Source organism: Eleutherodactylus coqui, chromosome 4 (assembly GCF_035609145.1).
Source record: "Eleutherodactylus coqui strain aEleCoq1 chromosome 4, aEleCoq1.hap1, whole genome shotgun sequence".
Classification (NCBI taxonomy): domain Eukaryota; kingdom Metazoa; phylum Chordata; class Amphibia; order Anura; family Eleutherodactylidae; genus Eleutherodactylus; species Eleutherodactylus coqui.
In genome coordinates this window covers 285,196,918-285,221,776 of record NC_089840.1, presented here as the reverse complement: position 1 = coordinate 285,221,776, position 24,859 = coordinate 285,196,918, and the positions used below count along the sequence as shown (strand labels likewise).

Genomic DNA, 24,859 nt, shown 5'->3' with positions numbered 1-24,859 from the left:
CAAGACTGCAGGCCAAATATAATTTTTGCCCTTTTTGGAAAACGAAAGGCCCCACTGCCTCTAGTGAATGAATTATCTAAGTTTAATAACTGTGCTGTGTCCCTGCTTATGTGTCACAGAACGTGAGGGTAGCAGAGTTATTATAACTCTGGCAGAGCAGGTATTTTTTTTCCCAATTAAGGAAAGCAAATGGCGAAGCCAGCAGTAAAGCGTAGCTGGGTGCGTATGATTTAGCAATGTTTTTCACGCAGCTCACACGTCTCCACAGGCGTAAGGACGGACAGAGGCTGGACAAATAGATTTGTTTTCAGTTTTTTCCCACCAAAAGGCAGCACTGCGTATATTCAATGAACATGAGAAGTTTAATAACTGTGCTGTGTCCCTGCTTATGTGTCACAGAACGTGAGGGTAGCAGAGTTATTATAACTCTGGCAGAGCAGGTATTTTTTTCCCAATTAAGGAAAGCAAATGGCGAAGCCAGCAGTAAAGCGTAGCTGGGTGCGTATGATTTAGCACTGTTCTTCACGCAGCTCACACGTCTCCACCGCCCGTAAGGACGGACAGAGGCTGGACAAATAGATTTGTTTTCAGTTTTTTCCCACCAACAGGCAGCACTGCGTATATTCAATGAACATGAGAAGTTTAATAACTGTGCTGTGTCCCTGCTTATGTGTCACAGAACGTGAGGGTAGCAGAGTTATTATAACTCTGGCAGAGCAGGTATTTTTTTCCCAATTAAGGAAAGCAAATGGCGAAGCCAGCAGTAAAGCGTAGCTGGGTGCGTATGATTTAGCAATGTTTTTCACGCAGCTCACACGTCTCCACAGGCGTAAGGACGGACAGAGGCTGGACAAATAGATTTGTTTTCAGTTTTTTCCCACCAACAGGCAGCACTGCGTATATTCAATGAACATGAGAAGTTTAATAACTGTGCTGTGTCCCTGCTTATGTGTCACAGAACGTGAGGGTAGCAGAGTTATTATAACTCTGGCAGAGCAGGTATTTTTTTCCCAATTAAGGAAAGCAAATGGCGAAGCCAGCAGTAAAGCGTAGCTGGGTGCGTATGATTTAGCACTGTTCTTCACGCAGCTCACACGTCTCCACCGCCCGTAAGGACGGACAGAGGCTGGACAAATAGATTTGTTTTCAGTTTTTTCCCACCAACAGGCAGCACTGCGTATATTCAATGAACATGAGAAGTTTAATAACTGTGCTGTGTCCCTGCTTATGTGTCACAGAACGTGAGGGTAGCAGAGTTATTATAACTCTGGCAGAGCAGGTATTTTTTTCCCAATTAAGGAAAGCAAATGGCGAAGCCAGCAGTAAAGCGTAGCTGGGTGCGTATGATTTAGCAATGTTTTTCACGCAGCTCACACGTGTCCACAGGCGTAAGGACGGACAGAGGCTGGACAAATAGATTTGTTTTCAGTTTTTTCCCACCAACAGGCAGCACTGCGTATATTCTATGAATAATAACTGTGTTGTGGCCCTGCCTATACAATTCTTTCCCTGCAGTATCAATGGAGGGTGGAATGCTCTGCAGAGGCGATTTTGAGAAGCCCAAAAAAAATGCAGCACAGCTAACAGCAGCCTGGACAGTACTGCACACGGATAAATATGGCCCTAGAAAGGACCGTTGAGGTTCTTGAAGGCTACACTCACTCCTAACACTCTCCCTGCCTATGCAGCACTTCTGTCCCTAATGCCAGGTGCAACGGTCTGCAGAGGCGATTTTGAGGAAAAAAAAAATCCCACTGCTAACAGCAGCCAACACACAGCTATCAGTGGCCCTAATAAGGACCTTTGGGGGGTCTTGAAGCCTACACTAACTACCAATTCTTTCCCTACAGCAGCTCCGGTACAAACAGCACTGTCCCTCATCTAACTCACACCGCATCTGAGGCGAGCCGCGGGAGGGGCCGACTTTTATATTAGGCGAACACCTGATCTCGCCAGCCACTCACAGCAGGGGGGTGGTATAGGGCTTAAACGTTGCAGGGGGAAGTTGTAATGCCTTCCCTGTCTTTCAATTGGCCAGAAAAGCGCGCTAACGTCTCAGGGAAGGAAGTGAAAGTAACCAGAACACCGCATGGTGTTCGTCACGAATAACGAACATCCCGAACACCCTAATATTCGCACGAATATCAAGCTCGGACGAACGCGTTCGCTCATCTCTAGTTATTATACTTCAGCATTCATGCGTTATTCACCCAGGTGCATATTTTCATCGTCAAGTCCGCATATTTTATTGTTGTTAACGGTCTATAGCTTATCCTGGCTATAATGCAAGCTGTTATTCTAGATGAATGGTGTAAAGGATAAACATTCATTTAATCCTCTTGGAGCACATGAGTCCATTCTGAAAATCCATCCGGATTCCTTTTGCTGAAGTTTTCTGTCGATATCACCGCGTCTGCCATTACTTCTTATTACTTCAATCCCACGAAATGTTAATGCATCGGGGTTTCCATCATGCTTTTCCTTGACATGTGATGCCAGACTTGTTTTTTCGTCGCGGTTTATATTTCCCACATGTGCAAGCACTCGGCGACGCAGTTGTTGCATCGTTTTGCCAATGTAATCTCTTGGGCACGAACACGTCGCCATATAGACAACGCCACTAGTTCTGCAATTTATAAAGTCTTTTATGACATATTCTTTGCCTGTAGATGAGCTTCTGAAGGTCTTGCATCGATGCATAAATCTGCATGCCTTGCATCCTGAGCAAGGATATGACCCCTTAACTGGCTAGGTTAATAGCACCTTATATAGTTGATTTACATGCTCCCTTCCACACCCACATTAGCATAACTAATTGCCCCCTCCCTCCCCACTGCACAGCTGACCCACCCCACAAATTAGCATAACATAGCAGTTCAGTGCCAGCTTTTCTGGTGATAACCCCTCCCTATGATGTATTATTATACTTTGGAGTTATGCAGCCATTCCATCCACCATGTGATGTTTGGTAATGGAATTATCCAGCTCCGAGGCGTCTTATATGCAGTCCTCCACATTTTTTTATTCAGCTTTTATACTTTTATTGAAAGTCATCTACTTCTGTGTCTTATGATAAAAATTCACACAGCAGACAAATGGAAAGTTTTAAAATCTTTATTGATCACTCAGCAGGATACAGAATAAAACAAAAGGTAATTGCTGTTCATAGAGGCACTTATACTGCACAAATATGTACATGTTCAGTATAATTTACGATGTTAACCATGCTGTTTGGAGCAACGGAAGAGTTCTTTCTTTAGGTAGTAAACTTTCCTGTGTTATTCTGGGAGATGCAGGAGAAGCGCTAGGGTTCTGCGCTGCGGTGGGGCAGGTTCAGAAGTAGTATTCAAGTCCCTTTTCAGGCTGTAAAGAATTTCTTTAGTAGCGAGGTTACCCATGTTATGGGAATAAATCATATTCCAACAGATTTCACTGATCTGCTCCAGATTGGTTATAATGAGAAGCTTCAGGCATGAATATATGTATTTGAACTGACGGATGTTATTGGTCAGCCCCCAATACTCTTATGATTTATTCAAAGGAAGTACAATACAAATATAATTGACCATGATGCCCCAATTACATGCATGCCAAAAAAATCACAGGGGCAGAGGGAACTACTGTGACTAGGAATTACATGCATGCCCCACCCAACATCATAACAACTCCTGATTGTCCAAGTATGTAATGACGCTAATGATTAACATATGTTTTTGCCCCAGGTATATGTCGCTATGTGAACACATAATTCCTATATACCCAAGGAGCATAGACTTTATTAATACTCCAATCTTAACTGAAAGAATGCAGTCAGTGATGTGAAAAAATAAATATAAAACAAGAAAATAATAAATACATATAAATTACAACAGAAAACAAAAAAACAATACAGGCTGTCCCCAACCAATTTCACCATGTCAGAGATGGTGAATTGGGAAATGACTCAATTTACTGATATGATTGTATTACCCTCATGTCACTAATGCATGAATAGCAGTAGCAGTTGAATTGCCCCCATTTCCTATAAGTAAAAAAAAACGGATGCCGGCCAAAAATTTTATGTCTCTGAGAGTGATAAAAGTATCTTTGTCCTGAATATTCATGTGCTAGATCTGGCGGGTCAGCCAGTTGGTGGTCTAGTGCAGGGGTCCCCAACTCCAGTCCTCAGGGACCACCAACAGGTCATGTTTTCAGGATCTCCTATGGTAAGAACACCTGTGGCAATGTCTGAGGCACTGACAATAATTACATCACCTGTGCAACACCTTAGGAGATCCTGAAAACATGACCTTTTGGCGGTCCCTGAGGACTGGAGTTGGGGAACACTGGTCTAGTGGTTAGGATTCAGAACACTCACCACCGTGGCCCGAGAAGATAAGGTAAGAGACAAGAATATGTCAGGACACTGGGTTCTGTTTTGAGTGCCTCTAGGCGGGAGCCCCCCGAGAAGGCTATAGCAGACAGATGGAGTGAGCCCTTATAATAAAACCGGGAGTACTACAAATAAGACCTGTGTCATCACCTGTCTTGAGTTCTTTGGGGTGGTATCAGCCTCAAAGAGTGCAAGACAGATGGAGGTAGACTTTGAACTTCGCTTAGTGACCCGTCGTGATGGCCTTGGGGTGGTATCAGCCACGAAGGCTGGAGACAAAGGCGGGGAGGTTCTGCCTATGTGATGACATTTGTAGGAGACTGCAGAATACACCTGAGAATTAGTAATAACCAGGTGGATCATGGGAGACTCACTGAGAAATGAGGCGGGAGGGGAAGAATGTGTCAAGTGCCCACTGGGCAGATAGTCCAAGAGATAGAAAGCTCTCCTGTAAGAAGCACTGACTACAATAGACTGACTTATAAATGTCTTGATAGCTTAGACATGAAAGACACAGAAGGAACAGATGACAAAACATTTTTGCATACACAAAGAATTGCTGGACTGGGGAGGTGTAGAGAGATGCCTTCTGGGAAAGAGATTGAAGTGAAGTGCATTCAGGAATTGAATGGAGAAACTAGGGCTGATACTGTAGGGTCAGCGGGTGCAGCCATGGATGGGTGCCAGAGTCAGTGGCAGAGGGAAAAAGAGATTATAAGAGTTAAAATTGAAAATCTTCAGAAGCAACTTCACGCTAAAACAATAGATGTCCAGGAAAAGAGAAGGATTATAACACACCGGAAAAGGAATGGGCGAAGATATAGGACGCCGTATGAACAGCTTAAAGGGGTTGTCCCGCGAAAGAAAGTGGGGTTATACACTTCTGTATGGCCATATTAATGTACTTTGTAATATACATTGTGCATTAATTATGAGCCATACAGAAGTTATTCACTTACCTGTTCCGTTGCTAGCGTCCTCGTCTCCATGGTGCCGTCTAATTTCAGCGTCTAATCGCCCGATTAGACGCGCTTGCGCAGTCCGGTCTTCTCCCTGGTGAATGGGGCGCTCGTGCCGGAGAGCTGGTCCTCGTAGCTCCGCCCCGTCACGTGTGCCGATTCCAGCCAATCAGGAGGCTGGAATCGGCAATGGACCGCACAGAGCCCACGGTGCACCATGGGAGAAGACCCGCGGTGCATCGTGGGTGAAGATCCCGGCGGCCATCTTGCTAAGGTAAGGAAGAAGTCGCCGCAGCGCGGGGATTCGGGTAAGTACTAAACGGTTTTTTTTTTAACACATGCATTGGGTTTGTCTCGCGCCGAACGGGGGGCCTATTGAAAAAAAAAACAACCCTTTTCGGCACGGGACAACCCCTTTAAGGTCCAGCATAATAAGTTAATATCTGAACCTTTAGTGGCTCAAGGGGGAATGAGTTCTCCTTCTTGTTATAATTATACCCCGACACAATTAGTGGGTAGACATTGCAAAAGGAGTAGATGCTGTAATGGTATGACTATGGCGGACCTGACAGAGCAAAAATGTAAGACTATACAGAAGTTTTATGCCAAAGTGCAGGTACACTGCTCTGAGATAGTGAAACGTAACCATCGAGAGATGGCAAGAGCGGTGGGAAATATTTCAGAAGTAACACTTAAAGAATAATAGGAAGCACGGTAGAGGAAGTGATGAAAAGAAGGGGGCATTCACTCATTAAAGGGGTTGTCCCGCGAAAGCAGGTAGGGGTATACACTTCTGTATGGCCATATTAATGGACTTTGTAATATACATCGTGCATTAAATATGAGCCAAACAGAAGTTATTCACTTACCTGTTCCGTTGCTGGCGTCCTCGTCTCCATGGTGCCGTCTAATTTCAGCGTCTAATCTCCCGATTAGACGCGCTTGCGCAGTCCGGTCTTCTCCCTTCTGAATGGGGCCGCTCGTGCCGGAGAGCTGCTCCTCGTAGCTCCGCCCCGTCACATGTGCCGATTCCAGCCAATCAGGAGGCTGGAATCGGCAATGGAACGCACAGAGCCCACGGTGCACCATGGGAGAAAACCTGCGGTCCACCGTGGGTGAAGATCCCGGCGGCCATCTTAGCAAGGTAAGTAAGAAGTCGCCGCAGCGCGGGGATTCGGGTAAGTACTATCCGTTTTTTTTTTTTTTACCCCTGCATCGGGTTTGTCTCGCGCCGAACGGGGGGGCTATTGAAAAAAAACAAAAACCCGTTTTGGCGCGGGACAACCCCTTTAAGTTGTTACAATAGTGTAAGGGTGGGACATCTAAAGAAAAAGTGTAGAAGCCCTCCACGCTCCCCCTTCAAAACGAGTTCTAATTCAGAATACAGTGTTATACCTGATCAACTATCTGAGCTGGTGACAGAATTTCCCTTCGGATTTATTAACTGCATATCAAACAATAAACTTGAAAGTCATGCGGCATCATCCTCAGAGCAGTCTCCGAACACTGAGGTTATTGCCCAGCAGCCTATAGGCAATGAAGTACCTATGTCCCAACTGCACGATATGACTCCTGTACAAGATTGGGATGATGATGGGTTTCAGGTAGATACTAGTATACATATTACATTACTGGACCCAGAGGAGATCCCTAAGTATTTCCCAGAGTATTCTGTTAGACCCATAGTAGAAAGAGATATGGATGGTTAATAAATAAAGGTTCCTAATTAGAGATGAGCGAACGTACTCGGTAAGGCCGATTTCGCAACCGAGCACCGCGATTTTCGAGTACTCCACTACTTGGGTGAAAAGTACTCGGGATCGCCGGGGGACGGGGCGTGGCGGAGCGGGGGGGGGGGGGGGGGTAGCAGCACTAGCAGCACGGAACAGGTGGGAGCTCTCTCTCTCTCCTTCTCCCCCCCACTCCCCTCTGCAACCCCCCGCTCACCCACAGTGCCCCCGAGTACTTTTCACCCGAGTAGTGAAGTACTCGAAAATCGCGGTGCTCGATTGCGAAATCGGCCTTACCGAGTACGTTTGCTCATCTCTATTCCTAATATTTGTGTAGGATAAATTTGCAGTTAATAAGGGAGGGGCTGTCAGCTTTAGAGGATTATATTAGAATTTATATTACTGCTGCGTCCCGTGTTAAATCATATGAAATTGTTGTATAGCATATAAAATATACAAATGTACTCCAGAAAGTGATACCTTTAAGCTACAGCATGTATGAGCCCAAGTAGCCAAGGATAAATTGAGATAATAGTGGTGGAGGTGGCTATTTGCAGCCTCTCTAAGCTATGCTTTTTAGGTAGGTTGTAGATTCCCTAGGATCTTGAAGCATCTGGGCATAGCGCCATTCTTGTCTGAGGCTTACATTTTATGATTCTGACTCTCACAACCAGTAAGTGGCCACATGAAATACGAGCACTTGGTTTGAGTGTAAAGTAAGCTGGGGAGCCCCAATTGTGTTGGAAGCTCTGTATGACCAGCCAGAATGATGCTTGTAATGGCCCTTGGTAAATAAGTACTTCACCTGTGCTAGAAATTATTGTAAAAGTGTGTGCAAAGATAATTGCAATATACAAAAAAAATTGTCGGTGCACGCCGCAGGGGAGAGGGCGGCTTTATGATTCCCTGTGGTCGTGATGCAACTTCGCCCCGCCCCTCTGGGCGGGGAGTTCTGCATATATACCTTGCTGGCCCAGACTCTGGTTACCAGTGTTTGGTTTTGATTTGTTTGCCTACACCTGCATTTATTGACGTGACTTCAGTGTGTTTGACTTCGGCTTTTCATTTGACTCTGCTTCTGTTTTGTCCTCCTGTACTCTGCACGGGTCTTCTGGTTTTGACCCAGCTTGTTTCTCGACTACTCTCTGTCTGCTAAGTTGTTGCTTCCAGTCAGCTACTCGGTGCTCACCTGCTGGTCTCCCTGTCCCATCTTCTTGGGGTTCCCTGTCACTAGTGCAGCACAGGGACCATTGACGATTTGTCGCCCTGGGGCCTAGCCCAGGGGGGCAAGTAGCTAGGGACACAGGAGAGGGCTGGCGTAGCGATCCCCTGTCAATCTGCCCCTGCCAGTCCTAGCAGAAACACTAGCCCATATTGATGCTGGGTATCCGGTTCGACCTTCCCGTTTGACCCCTGATATGGAGGCTATTGCTGCTCTTGTCAATCAAGTGCAAGTCTTGACAGGTATGGTGCAAGACCTGTCCACTCAGCTCCAGCAACAGGAGCAGACCGCTACCAGTACGTTGGTCACAACTCCTGCAGGTCGGGGGTCGAACCCAAGATCTCTCTACCTGATGTTTTCGATGGTGACCGTAGGATGTTTTTCTCTGTCCGGGAAGTGTGCAGGTTGTATTTCGAATTACGTCCCTACTCGTCGGGTTCTGAATACCAGAGGGTGGGCATTGTTATTTCATAGTTGAGGGGCGACCCTCAAAACTGGGAATTCTAGCTACCTCTCAACTCACTGGCCCACTAATCGGTAGATGCCTTTTTTACGGCCCTTGGGCAGATTTATGGTGAGCCGGATAGGGCAGGTTACGCCATGAGTAAGTTATTGAGTCTTCAGCAGGGAAGATGTCCCGCGGAAGAATTCAGTTCCCAGTTTCGTCAGTTTTCTCACCGAAGTAACAAAAGGTTTCAATAATGACTTGTGAAAGACCCTAGGAACCCTCCATGTAGCTGGCAAATCAAGTTCATAAGCGAGCGGATTTACTACCCGTGTGATGATAAAGGGACCCATGTAAGGCGGTGCCAGTTTCAACGACGGAACCTTTAATTTGAGATTTCTAAAAGACAAATATACCTTCTGTCCCACCCTGTAAGGTTCAGATACTGACTTCACTACGCAACTGCATATGAGCCCCCATTGCTTCCAGATTCTTCTGTACTTCTTTCCATACTCCCTGCAGCGCATCTGTGGCGACATCAGCTGTAGGACAGGCAGACGGAGTAGAAATAGCTATAAGGAAGCAAGGATGCTGACCATATACGCAACGGAATGGAGACACCCCAGTGGAGGAACAAGTACGGTTGTTTAGCGCAAACTCTGCCAGCGGCAGGAATTCTGCCCACTGATGAGCCTTTTCGCTAGCAAACAACCATAAGTATTGCACTAAATCCTGGTTCTTCCGCTCAGTCTGACCATTAGTTTGCGGGTGGAATGCTGACGAGAAGGAAAACGACGTTCCCAGGTTCCTACAGAAGGCTTGCCAGAATTATGCAACCAACTTAACCCCGCGATCAGATACAATGTTCTCGGGCACCCCATGTAGACAAATGATTTCTTTTACAAAAATCTTGGCAAACTCTATAGCAGAAGGTAGCTTCTTTAGTGCCATGAAGTGTGCCATTTTTGAGAAGCGGTCCACAACAACCAGTATCATGGTGAATTTCTGAGACTCAGGCAGATCTGTGATAAAATCTACTGATAAATGCGACCACGGACGAGACGCCACCGGTAATGGTCTCAGGGGCCCCTCCGGACGCCACTGCCGACTTGTACTGTGTGCACAGACAGAACATCCCTTAAAGTCCCAGAGCTCCCGCGACATGCCTGGCCACCAGTAGTGTCTAGAACAAAGATCCAGAGTCCCCTGAACTCCTGGATGACCTGTGAGAACAGATGAGTGAGTCTCTTCAATGACCCTGAGATGTAAGGTCTCTGGCATAAACCATCTGCCCTCCAGCACCCCGAGGGAGCGTCCTGCTGACAACTCCGTAGACGAGGAATGAGATTAGATTCTACAGCTGCCACCACCACCTCAGGTGCCAAGATATTCTCTGGAGCCACTGTCTCACTTTCTGGCGAACTGAAACTCCGTGAGAGGGCGTCTGCCTTCACGTTCTTCTCCCCTTGAATATATGTAACGACGAAGTTAAACGCCCACCTGGCTTGAGGAGCTGTGAGTCTCTTGGCATTGGTGAGATATACCAAGTTTTTATGATCACTCTATACAGTAATGGGATGCCTTGCCCCCTCAAGATGGTGACGCCCCTCTTCTAGAGCCCATTTAATCACCAACAACTCACGACTACCCACGTTGTAGTTACGTTCCGCCGAACTGAACTTCCGCGAGAAGAAAGCACATGGGCTATACACAGGTGTACTGCTGATCTCCTGAGACAGTACAGCCCCTGCCCCTACCTCAGACGCATCGACCTCAATGAAGAACGGTCGCCGCGTCAGGCTGTACTAGTACCGGGGCAGCAGAAAATGCCCTCTTGAGACAACTAAAAGCCTCTAGGGCCTCTGGTGACCATCTCACCAAGTCGGCCCCCTTCTTGGTAAGATCGGTCAGGGGCTGCGCAATAACAGAATAATTCTTAATGAATTTACGGTAAAAATTTGCGAAACCTAAAAACTGCTGGAGAGCTTTCAGGTTATCTGGTCTGACCCATTGGGAGATTGCTGCCACTTTATCAGACTCCATCTGAATCTCTGTGGGTGAAATCGCATAACCCAGGAAAGACACTTGTTTTGTGCCAAAATTGCGTTTCTCCAACTTGACAAAAAGTTGGTACTCACGCAAACGGGTCAGAACCAGCCTCAGATGCCGCACATGAGAATCCCAGTCTGGGGAGTACACCAGGATGTTATCGAGATATATGACCAAAAATACCCCCAGGAAGCCATAGAAGACCGCATTCATAAATCCCTGAAACACAGTGGCGGCATTACAATGTCCGAAGGGCATGACCAGACATTCAAAATGTCTGAACGAGGTATTGAACGTGGTCTTTCACTCATCTCCCTCTCGGATGCAAATTAAATTGTAAGCCCCTCTTAAGTCCAATTTGGAAAACCAGTGGGCCCCTACCACCTGATTGAATAAGTCAGGAATCAGGGGCAAGGTGCACTGGTTCTTCATGGTAATTTTATTCAAAGCCCGATAATCCACACAAGGCCTCAAAGTCCCATCCCTCTTCTCTACAAAGAAGAGACCTGCCCTGGCAGGGGACCTGGATGGCCTGATATGTTGTTTGGCCAGAGACTCTGAGATATAAGACTTAAGGGCTTCAAGCTCATGTCCCGACAAATTGGAAATGGCTCCCTTAGGGATGGGACTGTCGGGGATCAAATCAATGCCACATTCCCACTCCCTATGGGGAGGCAAAGTCTCAGACAGGTTCTTGGAAAATACGTTATGAAAATTAGACAAATACTCCGGAATAAGTATGGCATCTGCTGAACACATGGATCTAGTAGCTAAGTGACTATGACAGGACAACCCCCAATGTGTCAATTCCAAAGTGGACCAATCAAATCGGGGATTGTGCAGTGCCAACCAGGGCATACCAAGCACTACATCAACAGACATCCTTTCCATTAGTAGGAACAACAGATTCTCTGAATGGAGACTCTTGCTAACAAGCGCACGCACACAGACACTTACTGACGGGCACGCACAGAATATACTTATCAGCCCGCAACAGCAGCAGACTTCTCTTCAGCAGCAGCCGAATGACATCACCCTCAGTGTTGGGACCTCTCTCCTTGCGGCAGCACTCTTTCGTCTGGTGCCGCTCCGCTACCTCTGCCTGCTGGATAGATCCTTCAGCGGGCAATCTCCCTCGGTCTCCTGGCAACGGTTCCTGTGCCGCTCTGATGTCTCCCTTCTGCCCTGCTTGCTTCTGGCGTCTGACGTCACTTCTGGTCAAATGCTTCCTGTCACGGGCACTTCAATATGATACTTGCATTGACTACTAATGTACCTGATGCCAGTAAGGCTTGTGTAGTTTTTGATGCCAGGGACACCTTCACTAGCACAGATGCTAATAGCAGCCACAGACACCCCGCTGGCACTGAGTTTGGTAGTGGCTACAGACAAGCCCGCTGGCACTGATGCTTGCCGCGACTATATACATCCCCGCTTCCACTGATTCTTCCAGCGACTAGAGATGCCCACGCTGGCACTGATACTTCCAGTGACTACAGACATCCTGGCTGGCACTGATGCTTCCAGCGACTACGGACATCCCGGCTGGCACTGATGCTTGCAGTGACTTCAGACATCCCCGCTGGCACTGGTGCTTCCAGCGACGAGACACCCCCGCTGGCACTGGTGCTTCCAGCGACCAACCAGTATGGAAATCCGCTCTGTGCTGAACACACTGGCCCAGAGAACAGCTGATCAGTAGGGGTCCCTAGTGATGGACTCCAACGATCTACTATTCATAACTGGTCTTGAGGATCGGCCATCAATAGTTTACAACTGGACGATCCCTTTAATTCTCAAATCAAACTCTGCTACAAATCTGTAATTCAGGATAAAACAAACAGTAACCAAAATGTTTGGCTGAGTAGGTGAGGAGTAACAGGCACCGGCCAGGATGAGGACAACATAAAACATATGGGAGTGGGTTCTTATGGGCTAGCAATTACTTAATGCTAGTCTCTTAATTCTAGGTGGGCTGGTCTATAGTGGAGTGTAGGGGACAAAACATCTGTTCTGTGCTGCCTGAGGATGAAAAGGAAAGTTCAGACTTATTCTGGTGCAGCGATATCAATTATGTTTATTTTTTATTGCTTAGACTGCTACGGAAAAAGCATAAGTAGCAGCGTTTTGGCCCCGGGATAGGCCTTTTTCAAGCATGCTTGAAATGCTTGAAAAGGCCTGTCCCAGGCCGAAACGTCGCTAATTATACTTCTTATGGAGATTTAAATAAAGGCACAGGTTAGTGCTGAACCAGTTTTAACAAGAATCCCTGTGTGCTGCTACATCTTCAAATTTTTGATTCCTTTTAAAGCAGTTGCTCTGTAATTCCAGACTGTTGTGCCCTCTGAGGTCCTGCAGACTGCCGTCTAAGACGTGGGGTGCCCCGTGTGTATATTGTGTATGTATATAAGGGAGTAGGGGTCAAATACGCTTTTTAGGATGTAATATTGATCATATATCCTTAGGACAGCAATATCAGACCAGTGGGAGCGCAACTTCCAGGAGCCCTATCATTTTAGTGTCTTTGGCCTGTGAGGTCATGCTCACAGATCACATGGCCCGTGCATCTCTGTCCCATTGAAGTGAATAGGAATGAGATGCAATACAAGCTACAACCACTATGCAATGTACAGCGCTGTGCTTTTAAACAAGATGAAGGTGAAGATAGAAATTGTATTCATCTGGAAGGCATCCAAGTAATCCGGTCTCATACTTAAAGGTTAAAAGAAAAGTTTATTTAGAATACGTTTTACTAGTTAAAGGTAAGTAAATAAGAAATACAAGCAAGGACACCCTCACAAAAAAAAAAAAAAAAGAGCCAGAATCTAATAAAACACCGTAATTGTTGTGTGTAAGGATGTTTTCTGGTTCTCCGCCATAAAGAGTCTCAATATTAACATGAGGAATTTTCAAGAAATCGGCAATTCAGCAACAATAAACATACAATAAACTTAAAGAGCTTCTTACATCTATTAGTTAAACATGTCTGCATCCCCCCGCACCTCATCAGAAAACCTTCTGGCCAAGGACATTGCTTTATCTTTACCATTTAGGCCTCATGTCCACGGGCAGATCGGATTCCGCATGCGGATTTCTACAGCGGCAGACCTGCGGAAACCATTTTCAGGAGATCGCGGATGTAATTGTTTTTCCGCACGGATAATCTGTGCAGAAAAAAAATCTGCCGCCCCCCCCCCCCCTCCCTCCAGCCTTCTCCCCTTCACCCTAATTGATTTTAACTTTCCAATTCACAGTGCCTCCACAACTGTATTTGCGGATACACTGTGGATCATCCGCACCCATTGACTTCTTTTGAGCCCGTCCGCACAGAATCTGCACTGAAATAGAGCATGCTGCGATCTGTTTTCCATACCAAATGGTCCGTACATCAAATCCACACGCTTAAATTCAGCTGCGGATGCCTATGCTTCCCTAAGGGCAGATCGAATTGCGGATCTTCCACACGGGTCACCGACAAATAATTCCACAAATCAAATCCGCTCATGGACATTGGGCCTAAAAGGGTTGTCACACTTCTAGCTATTTTGCTGCAGGAAGCAGACAGCTCTGTTGGGGTGAAAATGTATAAAAGTGTCTATTTGCAGCCCGCCATCTTGTATTCGAACAGCTATGGATGTTCAATGTATAAATTATAAGGATTGGATAACGGAGTCTTATAGACTTGCTGATTCTATTGTCACGTGCGCCTTCAGCCAATCACAGCCATTCAATGCTATCATTGAATGCCTGTAACTGGCTGACGGCGTGTGTATTAGCTTTCTGGAGGCGGGGATTTCAAGCCCCGCAATCAGAAAGCAATGCTGCGCCGGGGACGAGGAGCGAGCGACATCCTGCCGGAGCGCGACAGAACGCCGGGGGAGGTGAGTAATGATTTTTTTTTTTTACACTTTTTTTTTGGTATTACCGGCGTATAAGACGACCCCCGACTTCAGAGCAGATTTTTCGGGGTTCAAAAGTCGTCTTATACGCCGGTATATACGGTAAGTGAATAACTTCTGTATGGCTCATATTTAATACACAATGTATATTACAAAGTGCATTAATATGGCCATACAGAAGTGTATAACCCCACTTGCTATTGTGGGACAAACCCTTTAATAAATTGTGCTGTATCAGCCCACTTGTCCTTCTTTAAAGCCGTACCCGAACTTGTTGCCTTTCGAATTGACAATACACTCTATACATTGTGCAGTGGGCTAGATTGGTTTTGCAGGCTTAGTACAATTCATTTCAGTAGTACTCAGCCTGCAGTACCAACCCCAACCACTGTGCAAAGTACAGAGCTGTCTGCTTTCTGCAAAAAAAAAAAAAAAACAGCTAGAAGTGGGACAATCCCTTTAAAAAATACAAAGAGAGTGCAAAACAGTAACACAATAATATATTCCAGAGGTTGTTACATATAAGCAATCGGTTATTGCAAAGCTATTTTAATTATAAAGGGAGATTTAAAAGTCAGGGCCACCCAGCGTATCTTCTGAAGAAAAAGAGATACAAGTGGGTAACTTTGTAAAACAATTAGATAGGTGGGTGCAAACTTTTTGCCCTAGTGGTAGTTCCTATTGGCTATCTTGTTGGCAGCCGTCTTAGATTAAGCCTAAAATACTTCCATAGAAAAAGGATCATGGGATGCATAATTTATGAGCAGACTTTCATCAGAAAATGATAGGTGCAGTCATTTTTTTCAATATTTCCAACCATTTTAGAGTTATACATGATGTGATGTTGAGTATTAATAAAGTTATGTAAAAGTATATAGTGTGGAGGACAATGGCTGGATGTTCTTCAGGACACAAATGTCCTAAAAGTTTGGGAAATATTGTGAAAGCACAATAGTTAACAATCCCTAAAATAAGGAAGAATGGGAAACATTTAAAGAAACCAGTATGGATGAACACAGAACTTACACACATGTTAAAAACGAAGAAAAATATGTTAATCAAATGGAAAGAGGGCGGAATATCTAAAGAAGAATATAATGTGGCCCACAGAAACTGTAGGGCAAGTGTCAGAAAAGCTAAAACTAATAATGAATTGAGGCTTGCAACAGAGGCCAAAAGCAATAAAAAAGGATTTTGGGGGGTATGTCAAAAGCAAAACAAAAGTCAAAGATGCTATTGGATGATTACAAGATAAAAATGGTGAATTGGTTAAGAATGATGTTGAGAAGGCTGAACTTTTAAATTCCTATTTTGTATCTGTTTTCTTTCAGAAAGTAGATGGAACATCAGTTGAACTTCCCTGTGCTATTGGGGGGATAAAAGAATGCAGGCTATGTATAAGCAGAAAGATGGTGAGGGAACACTTAGCTAACTTAAATGAATTCAAGTCTCAAGGTCCAGATGAACTACATCCTAGAATACTAAAGGAAGCAGCGGAGGTAATTGCTGAACTACTCACCAAAATCTGTGAAAATTCCTGGAGAACAGGAGAAGTCCCAGAAGATTTGAAAAGGGCAAATGTCCCTATCTTCAAAAAAGGTGGATCCAGGAAACTATAGGCCTGTGAGCCTGACTTCTATACCGGGAAAGATCTTTGAACAAATTATTAAACAGCACGTATGCAGGAACTTGGATGAGAATGGAGTAATTAACCAGAACCACCATGGGTTTGTAACAAACAAGTCATGCTACATTAATCTAATTTCCTTCTATGACAGTATGTATCACCGACTGGGTTGATCAGGAAAATGTGGTGGATATAGTTTATCTTGACTTTAGTAAAGTATTTGACAAAGTATCTAATACTATACTTATTGAAAAAATGACCAAATATGGGATTGACAAGGCAACTGTTAGGTGGATTCACAACTGGCTCAGTGAGCAGACTCAAAGAGTGGTCCTAAATGTCTGCACATCTACGTGGAAGAATGTATCAAGTGGGGTACCAAAAGGCTCTATCCTAGGCCCAGTGTTGTTCAAAATTTTCCTAAATGATCTGGAGGAGGGAATTGATGGGAAACTGATCAAATCTATTGACGACACACAGCTAGGGGGGATATCTAACACTAGGGAAGAGAGAGAGAGAGTATTCAAAAAGATCTAGAAAAGCTTGCATAGTGAGCAGCAACAAACAGAATGGTATTTAACAAGGAGAAATGCAAAGTCCTACATCTGGGTAACTCTGCCATTCTATAATTCTACGACACTAATTGCATGACTTTTCAGGTACCTGAAGATGCTCTTAACAATCCAGGGCACAAATTAGATCATCTTGATGGTCACTAACAGAAGTTCACATTAGGTGGACGAGGCTTTCAATCAAGATAACCCAAGAGGACAGCCAGATTCAAAATATTAATATGGTTTATTCCCTACATAACCTTTCTATGGTTAAAATGTTTTGATTGTCGAGAAAAATATTTCCTACATTCTGGACATGAATACAGGTTTTTCCCTGTGTGACTTCTCTGATGTTTAACAAATTCTAATTTATCTGTAAAATATTGTTAACCGTCTAAAGAAGAAAATTGCTTCTCCCTTGTGTGAATTCTTTGATGTTTAATTAGATTTGACTTAGAGGTAAAACACTTCCCACATTCTGAACAGGAAAATGGCTTCTTCCCTGTGTGAATTCTCTGATGTCCAACAAGACTTGATTTATATGCAAAACACTTCCCACATTCTGAACAGGAAAATGGCTTTTCCCCTGTGTGAATTCTCTGATGTACAAGAAGACTTGATTTATCGGTAAAACACTTCCCACATTCTGAACAGGAAAGTGGCATCCGCATTTTGTGATTTCTCTGATGATGTTTTTCTAGACTTGATTTAGAGTTAAAACACTTTCCACATTCTGAACATGTGGAAAATGACTTCTCTCTTGTGTGAGTTCTCTGATCTCTAACTAGATGGGTTTTCTGAGTAAAACACTTCCCACAATCTGAACAAGAAAATTGCTTCTCCCCTGTGTGAATTCTCTGATGTTCAACAAAATTTGACTTATGGGTAAAACGTTTCCCACATTCTGAACAGGAATATGGTTTCTCCCCTGTGTGAATTCTATGATGTTCAACAAGATTTGATTTATTGATAAAACCCATCCCACATTCTGAACAGGAAAATGGCTTCTCCCCTGTGTGAATTCCTTGATGATCAACAAGACTTGTTTTATAGGTAAAACACATCCCACATTCTAAACAGGAAAATGGTTTCTCTCCTGTGTGAATTTTCTGATGTTTAACAAGATGTGATTTATGTATAAAACTTTTTTCACATTCTGAACAAGAAAATGGCTTCTTCCCTGTATGAATTATCTGATGTTTAGCAAGATATGATTTTTCCGTAAAACATTTTTCACATTCAGGACAAGAAAATGGCTTCTCCCCTGTGTGATGTATCTGATGTTGAACAAGATGTGCTTTCTGGCTAAAACACTTCCCACATTCTGAACACGAAAATGGCTTCTCCCCTCTGTCAGCTGTTTCTTCTTCAACATCTCTTCCGTAAATGTTATGTTGCTTACTAGTGTGTGATGAATCAGAAGATGGAACCTCTATAAAAGGATCAGATGACAGATGTTTGCTGGGAAGGGCTGAGGGTACATCTGGGATAATGGCAGGCTCTTCATATGTATCTTGTATGATACCATCATCTTCCACTGTAGAACCTGAAGATATCAGATGTCCCTCTGATCTCCTGGTGTCGTCATCTGCCAAGAATTAAACAGATTTTTATATTTTTGAATATAACAATTATATTATTATTTTATTACATTTCTATATAAACTGTTCATACGCATTGTGAACAAGACAGGTTACACAAATCCCGCGCTCCAAAGTCTGTCGGTCGGTAATCGGTAAAGATTATGTATAAGGTTTTACTCATTTGAATGAGGGGTTCGCTGACATTAGAGATCCTCCTCCAGGGTCCATTTTAGCCTCTGAATTATCATTTGTTCCTCTAGGTTTCTTTTGGAGAGTCGGTATCTTCCGCTGTTTATTCCATTAGCATAGGACAATAGATACAATACAGGAGATGCAACACGTGTCAGAGGGCTAACAGATAGGAACAACCTATTAGTCTTTGATAGTTTCCACCCAAGAAAGACAATAGAGTCCTTACCTTGGAGTCAGCTCCTTCGGGTGAGGCGGATCGTAAGCAATGAGAAAGTGAATGATCGTCTTGAGCAAATGTACTCCAAATTTAGAACGCGGGGTTATCCAGCGAATATGTTAGGCCCTTTAATGGAAAAAGCTCGACAATTTCCACGAGATCAGCTTCTCTCCCCGAAACATCGAGATACTGAATTGTCTCGTATTCCTTTTGTATCCACCTATAGCCCGGCCAGTGATCAAATTATGAGAATTATCAGACGACACTGGTTATTACTCTCCAAGGGCTGTGGTAATGTCCCCGAATTTCGGTCCTTTCCGATTATGGCTTATCGACGAGGACGTAACTTGAAAGATCGATTAGTACGTTCCTATCTGTCAGATATTGGCCCCCCAAAACAAAGGGTCTTATACCCAGTGAAGACTGGGAATTTTCCATGTCTGAGCTGCACATGCTGCAGCAATATGAGTCGTGGCAACACGTTCAATCATCCAAGGACTGGGAAAAAGTTTTATATCCGACAGAGATATACTTGCAAGTCATCATATGTTGTTTACCTTATATCATGTCCCTGCGGCCTCCTGTACGTGGGCGAAACTATTCAAGAGATTCGCTCACGTATCACCAAACATAAGAGCACGATCAGGAATGAAAACATTGAACTGCCCATCCCCAAACATTTTGTTAGTGCTAGACACAGCATCAGTCAACTCAAATTTAGAGTTATAGATGATGTCCCTGAAAACATCCGAGGGGGGGATCGGGTAAAATTACTTAAAAGGAAAGAGGCCAGTTGGATCTTCAATCTGGACACCCTGACCCCATTGGGACTTAACCTTGATTACAATACCCTTGCATTTCAGTGATGTATTTGTTTGTTGTCTGCTTTCTTTATCCTAGACCTGTTTTTAATATTTCTTTTTTTGATTACAGATTTTCATATCTGGGTGGATCCTCCTCGGACGCTGGAACTATTTCCCATGACACTGAGCCCCTGGGTTTTTTTTGATATTTATTGAAATTTCTTGTGTTTTTTTTGCACTAATACAGTGTACATGTAATATTTAGTAGCATATTAATAGATTTCTGGGCATCAATAAAAAAGCTATACTCCTTGGCAGCCATTTCAGTGTATGTGTGATACCCCGTTTTTCTACCTCTCATTATCATCGTATATGCTTGGGTATACCTATCAGGATCTACCTCGGCCGCATGCTTAATCATGCCTTCGGGTATTAGTATTGGCATGATACTTTGAATGAATAGGACACGTAGTATGATCACCCTTTAGGATTTCTGTTCTTGGAATAATTAGGTTCCTTCTCTGGTGTTATAATTGTTCCTCTCAGTGCTTGCTTTCATGCTAATTAATACATAGTACTGACATTGCTCCATGGTAAAAAATCCCTTTGTGTATTAATTAAATCTACTTATTTAACTAGACATCTGGTTCTTGTAACCCTATGAATGTGGGTTAAATCCTCTTGCCAGTCCGGAAAGTATACAATACTATGTGACCTTTTTCCGTTTTATAAGTGAACTATGAACGTGGTGATATAACTACTTATGGGGAATATCTCACACGCCCTTATTATATGATTTATATTCCTCCATCGTGTTTGGATTGTTTATGGAAGTAATGTGCACATTAGTAATAAGAAGGATAGATATGTCGGCACTAGGACCCTGTGATGACCAGATCTGGTGCTTTGAGAACACGTCATACCATTCAAGCAGATCTAACACTCCATAGGAAGGCAGAGGCTTCGGTTACCATAGTGATGGACTTTGCTTATGTGCAGAGTGGAGCGTGACTCATAGCAAGCACGGAGCTGGGACACAGCTATCGCGAGAACTCGCAGCTGTGCTCTGCTCTATCCTCAGGGGGAATGATTAATGATTACTGGTTATTGTGGCAACGGAGGATGACCTGTCATGGGCTCTCCCAGCAATCTGAGGTTAGGCACTTCCGGGTTACACACATGACTGCAATGGCTTGCGCCAGCTATGTATTCTATGGGCTGTGAAGTTCACCATGGGAATCCAGCTCTGAGGTAAGAAACACACCTGTTCCACTTTATCTTTTTAATGATTATTATGTGATTGGTGAAGGGGCGTATAAGAGCATAGGTTGTGTTAACGTGTAACTAGCTTGACAAAGACTCATGCTTTAGAGTCGAAACGTCGCCATCTTGTGTGTTGAGGAGGCATTACTATCTGTGTATTCTCATGAATGCATAAAATACAACCGCACCAAACCTGCTGCCTGACGTCTTTCTTATTATATGTATATCTTTGGGAATTTGGACTCTTTCCCGGTCTGGGCGTGCAGACAAGGCTGAAGGATACAGCTTAGGATTTTTTCCCCCCCGAACTGGTAGTGGTGAGTGCTGCTGCTCAACTTTGTTTACTGCAGAGGGCTAACAGAGACATGATAACAATCTAAGGTACTTCTTATAACTGGACGACCGGAAGTATGTACGTGCGTGCACCTGAAAGAAAGTGACCACCAAACTACATCCATGCGCACGCCTGACAGGAAGTGGAGGGAAATTTCTAGACACAATTCTGTGGCAATGCTCCGCTCACACGTTATTCACACAGATTTAGTATACTTATTAATGAAGCATCACCACATTCCTGAAAAGGATTTTATATGCATTAATACTCCAGAAACCGCATCCTTTTGTTTTTACCGAAAATCTACAAATTCCTTAGGAACCCCCCAGGACGCCCAATCATAGCCGAGATCAGGTCTATTACCAGTAATCTTTCAGAATATGTAGACTGCCATTTACAACGCTTTTTTATATACCTTCTGGGGCCCGACGGGTCACTGAATGTACCCGCTTTAAATTTTTGGATTTTACAGCGGTGGTCAGCATCTAATGAAATTAATGACACCAAAATCATCCTCCTGAGGTGAGGCAAACTGGTCAGAGTGTGGAGCAGGAAAAGCCTGTAGGCTAATTTACAGTTTCCTAATAGTTAATGTGATCCGTATTCCCTATACATAAAAAAGAAATCTTGGTATTTGTATAGCACCAACTTATTCCGCAGCACTTTCAGGTAATCATTATTTATTACCCCCCACCAAGCTGGGTTCTCATTTTACCAACCTCGGAAGGTTGACCCAGCTACCTGAATCATGCGGGGATTGAACTTGCAACCTTTAGGTCATAGGCAAGAGCTCCGTCAGGGAGATGTAGTGGCCCTGCCCGCCTGTGCTTGTCCACATGTCCGTTGTTAAGTGGACCTTGGCAGTAACCGCGTTGGTGAGGGCGCGTACAATGTTACGGGAGACGTGGTCGTGCAGGGCTGGGACGGCACATCGGGAAAAGTAGTGGCGACTGGGAACTGAGTAGCGCGGTGCCGCCGCCACCATCATACTTTTGAAGGACTCCGTTTCCACAACCCTATACGGCAGCATCTCCAGGCTGATAAATTTTGCTATGTTCACGGTTAACGCTTGAGCGTGCGGGTGAGTGGCGGCGTACTTGCGCTTGCGCTCAAACACTTGCGCTATCGACGGCTGGACGGTGCGCTGACAGACATTGGTGGATGGGGCTGCGGACTGCGGAGGTAAGGGTGTGGGTGCAGACCAGGAGACGGTAGTGCCTGTGTCCTGAGAGGGGGGTTGGATCTCAGTGGCAGGTTGGGGCACAGGGGAAGAGGCAGCGGTGCAAACCGGAGGCGGTGAACGGCCTTCGTCCCACCTTGTGGGGTGCTTGGCCATCACATGTCTGCGCATGCTGGTGGTGGTGAGGCTGTTGGTGGTGGCTCCCCGGATGATCTTGGCGCGACAAAGGTTGCACACCACTGTTCGTCGGTCGTCTGCACTCTCAGTGAAAAACTGCCAGACCTTAGAGCACCTCGGCCTCTGCAGGGTGGCATGGCGCGAGGGTGCGCTTTGGGAAACAGTTGGTGGATTATTCGGTCTGGCCCTGCCTCTACCCCTGGACACCGCACTGCCTCTTGCAACCTGCCCTGCTGCTGGCCTTGCCTCCCCCTCTGAAGACCTGTCCTGAGTAGGCATTGCAAACCAGGTGGGGTCAGTCACCTCATTGTCCTGCTGCTCTTTCTCCGAATCCTCTGTGCGCTCCTCCCTCGGACTTACTGCCCTCACTACTACCTGACTGCAAGACAACTGTGTCTCATCGTCATCGGCCTCCTCACCCACTGAAATGTCTTGAGACAGTTGCCGGAAGTCCCCAGCCTCATCCCCCGGACCCCGTGAACTTTCAAATGGTTGGGCATCAGCCACGATAAACTCCTCTGGTGGGAGAGGAACCACTGCTGCCCAATCTGAGCAGGGGCCCGAGAACAGTTCCTGGGAGTCAGCCCGATCCTGAGAATGTGTCATTGTAGTGGAGTGAGGAGGCTGGGAGGAAGGAGGAGCAGCAGCCAGAGGATTCGGATTTGCAGCAGTGGACGGCGCAGAACTGTGGGTGGACAATAGCTTGCTGGAAGCACTTTCTGCCATCCACGACAGGACCTGCTCACACTGCTCATTTTCTAATAAAGGTCTCACGCGTGGACCCATTAATTGTGCGATGAATGTGGGGACGCCAGAAACGTGCCTCTCTCCTAATCCCGAAGAAGTCGGCTGGGATACACCTGGATCAGGTGCTCGGCCTGTGCCCACACCCTGACTTGGGCCTCCGCGTCCTCGGCCGCGTCCACGTCCTCTAGGCCTACCCCTACCCCTCAGCATGCTGTATTACCAGTAATTCAGAAACAGAACGCTGTAAGAAATAATGTGGCGCAAGCCTGCTGTTAAACGTAGCCGGCTGCGTATGATTTTTTTTACGTTGTACACCCAGCACACACGTACCCAGAACGCTGAGGACTGTGAGAGGCAGGCCAAATAGATTTTTTGCCCTTTTTTTTTTAAGGAAAGGCCCACTGCGTATATTCAATCAATAATATATGTCTTCTGGCCCTGCCTACACAATTCTGTCCCTGGAGTATTACTGCAGGGCGCAATGCTCTGCACGGCCGATTTGGAAAAAAAAAAAAGGGCAACACTGCAAAAACCAGCCTCCACAGTACTGCACACGGTTAGATGTGGCCCTAAGAAAGACCGTGGGGGTTCTTGAAGCCTACAATCACTCCTAACACTCTCCCTGCCTAACCACCACTTCTGTCCCTGTAGTATTACTGCAGGGCGCAATGCTCTGCACGGCCGAGATACCAAAAAAAAACAAAACGGGTGCAACACTGCAAAAAAACAACCTCCTCAGTACTGCACACGGTTAGATGTGGCCCTAAGAAAGACCGTGGGGGTTCTTGAAGCCTACAATCACTCGTAACACTCTCCCTGCCTAACCACCACTTCTGTCCCTGTAGTATTACTGCAGGGCGCAATGCTCTGCACGGCCGATACACCAAAAAAAAAAACGGGTGCAACACTGCAAAAAAAACAGCCTCCACAGTACTGCACACGGTTAGATGTGGCCCTAAGAAGGACCGTTGGGGTTCTTGAAGCCTACACTAACTCCTAACACTCTTCCTATAGCAGCTCCACTAAGACAGCTCTTTCCCTCAGCTATGTCAGACCTCATGTGTGGCGAGCCGCGGGAGGGGCCGATTTTTATACTCGGGTGACACCTGATCTCGCCAGCCACTCACTGCAGGGGGGTGGTATAGGGCTTGAACATCGCAGGGGGAAGTTGTAATGCCTTCCCTGTCTTTCAATTGGCCAGAAAAGCGCGCTAACGTCTCAGAGATGAAAGTGAAAGTAACCCGAACATCGCGTGGTGCTCGTTAAGAGTAACGAGCATCACGAACACCCTAATATTCGCCCGAGCATCAAGCTCGGACGAGTACGTTCACTCATCTCTAAGGTTCATATTATAGGTTTCTGTTACTCATGTTTTACCTTTCTATTAATTTAACACTTTTTATTGTATTTTTTTCTAATTGATGCTCATAACTTTCTCCACCTTTGATTTTATAACTCTTTGCAATTTGGACGCCTTTAGGACAAAAACAGCTTTTCCTTGCCATA

The 24,859-nt window shown here is 45.2% G+C and overlaps 1 protein-coding gene across 1 annotated transcript in view; it reads right to left on the bottom strand.

The window, feature by feature from the left end:
• Positions 1 to 17,082: 17,082 nt before the first annotated feature.
• Positions 17,083 to 24,859, bottom strand: part of LOC136624361 (gastrula zinc finger protein XlCGF26.1-like) — a 31,623-nt gene continuing 23,846 nt past the window's right edge. The window contains exon 8 of the mRNA XM_066598326.1: positions 17,083 to 18,445. Coding sequence (XP_066454423.1) covers positions 17,244 to 18,445 — 1,202 coding nt within the window. The 3' untranslated portion in view covers positions 17,083 to 17,243. The remainder of the gene's footprint in view (positions 18,446 to 24,859) is intronic.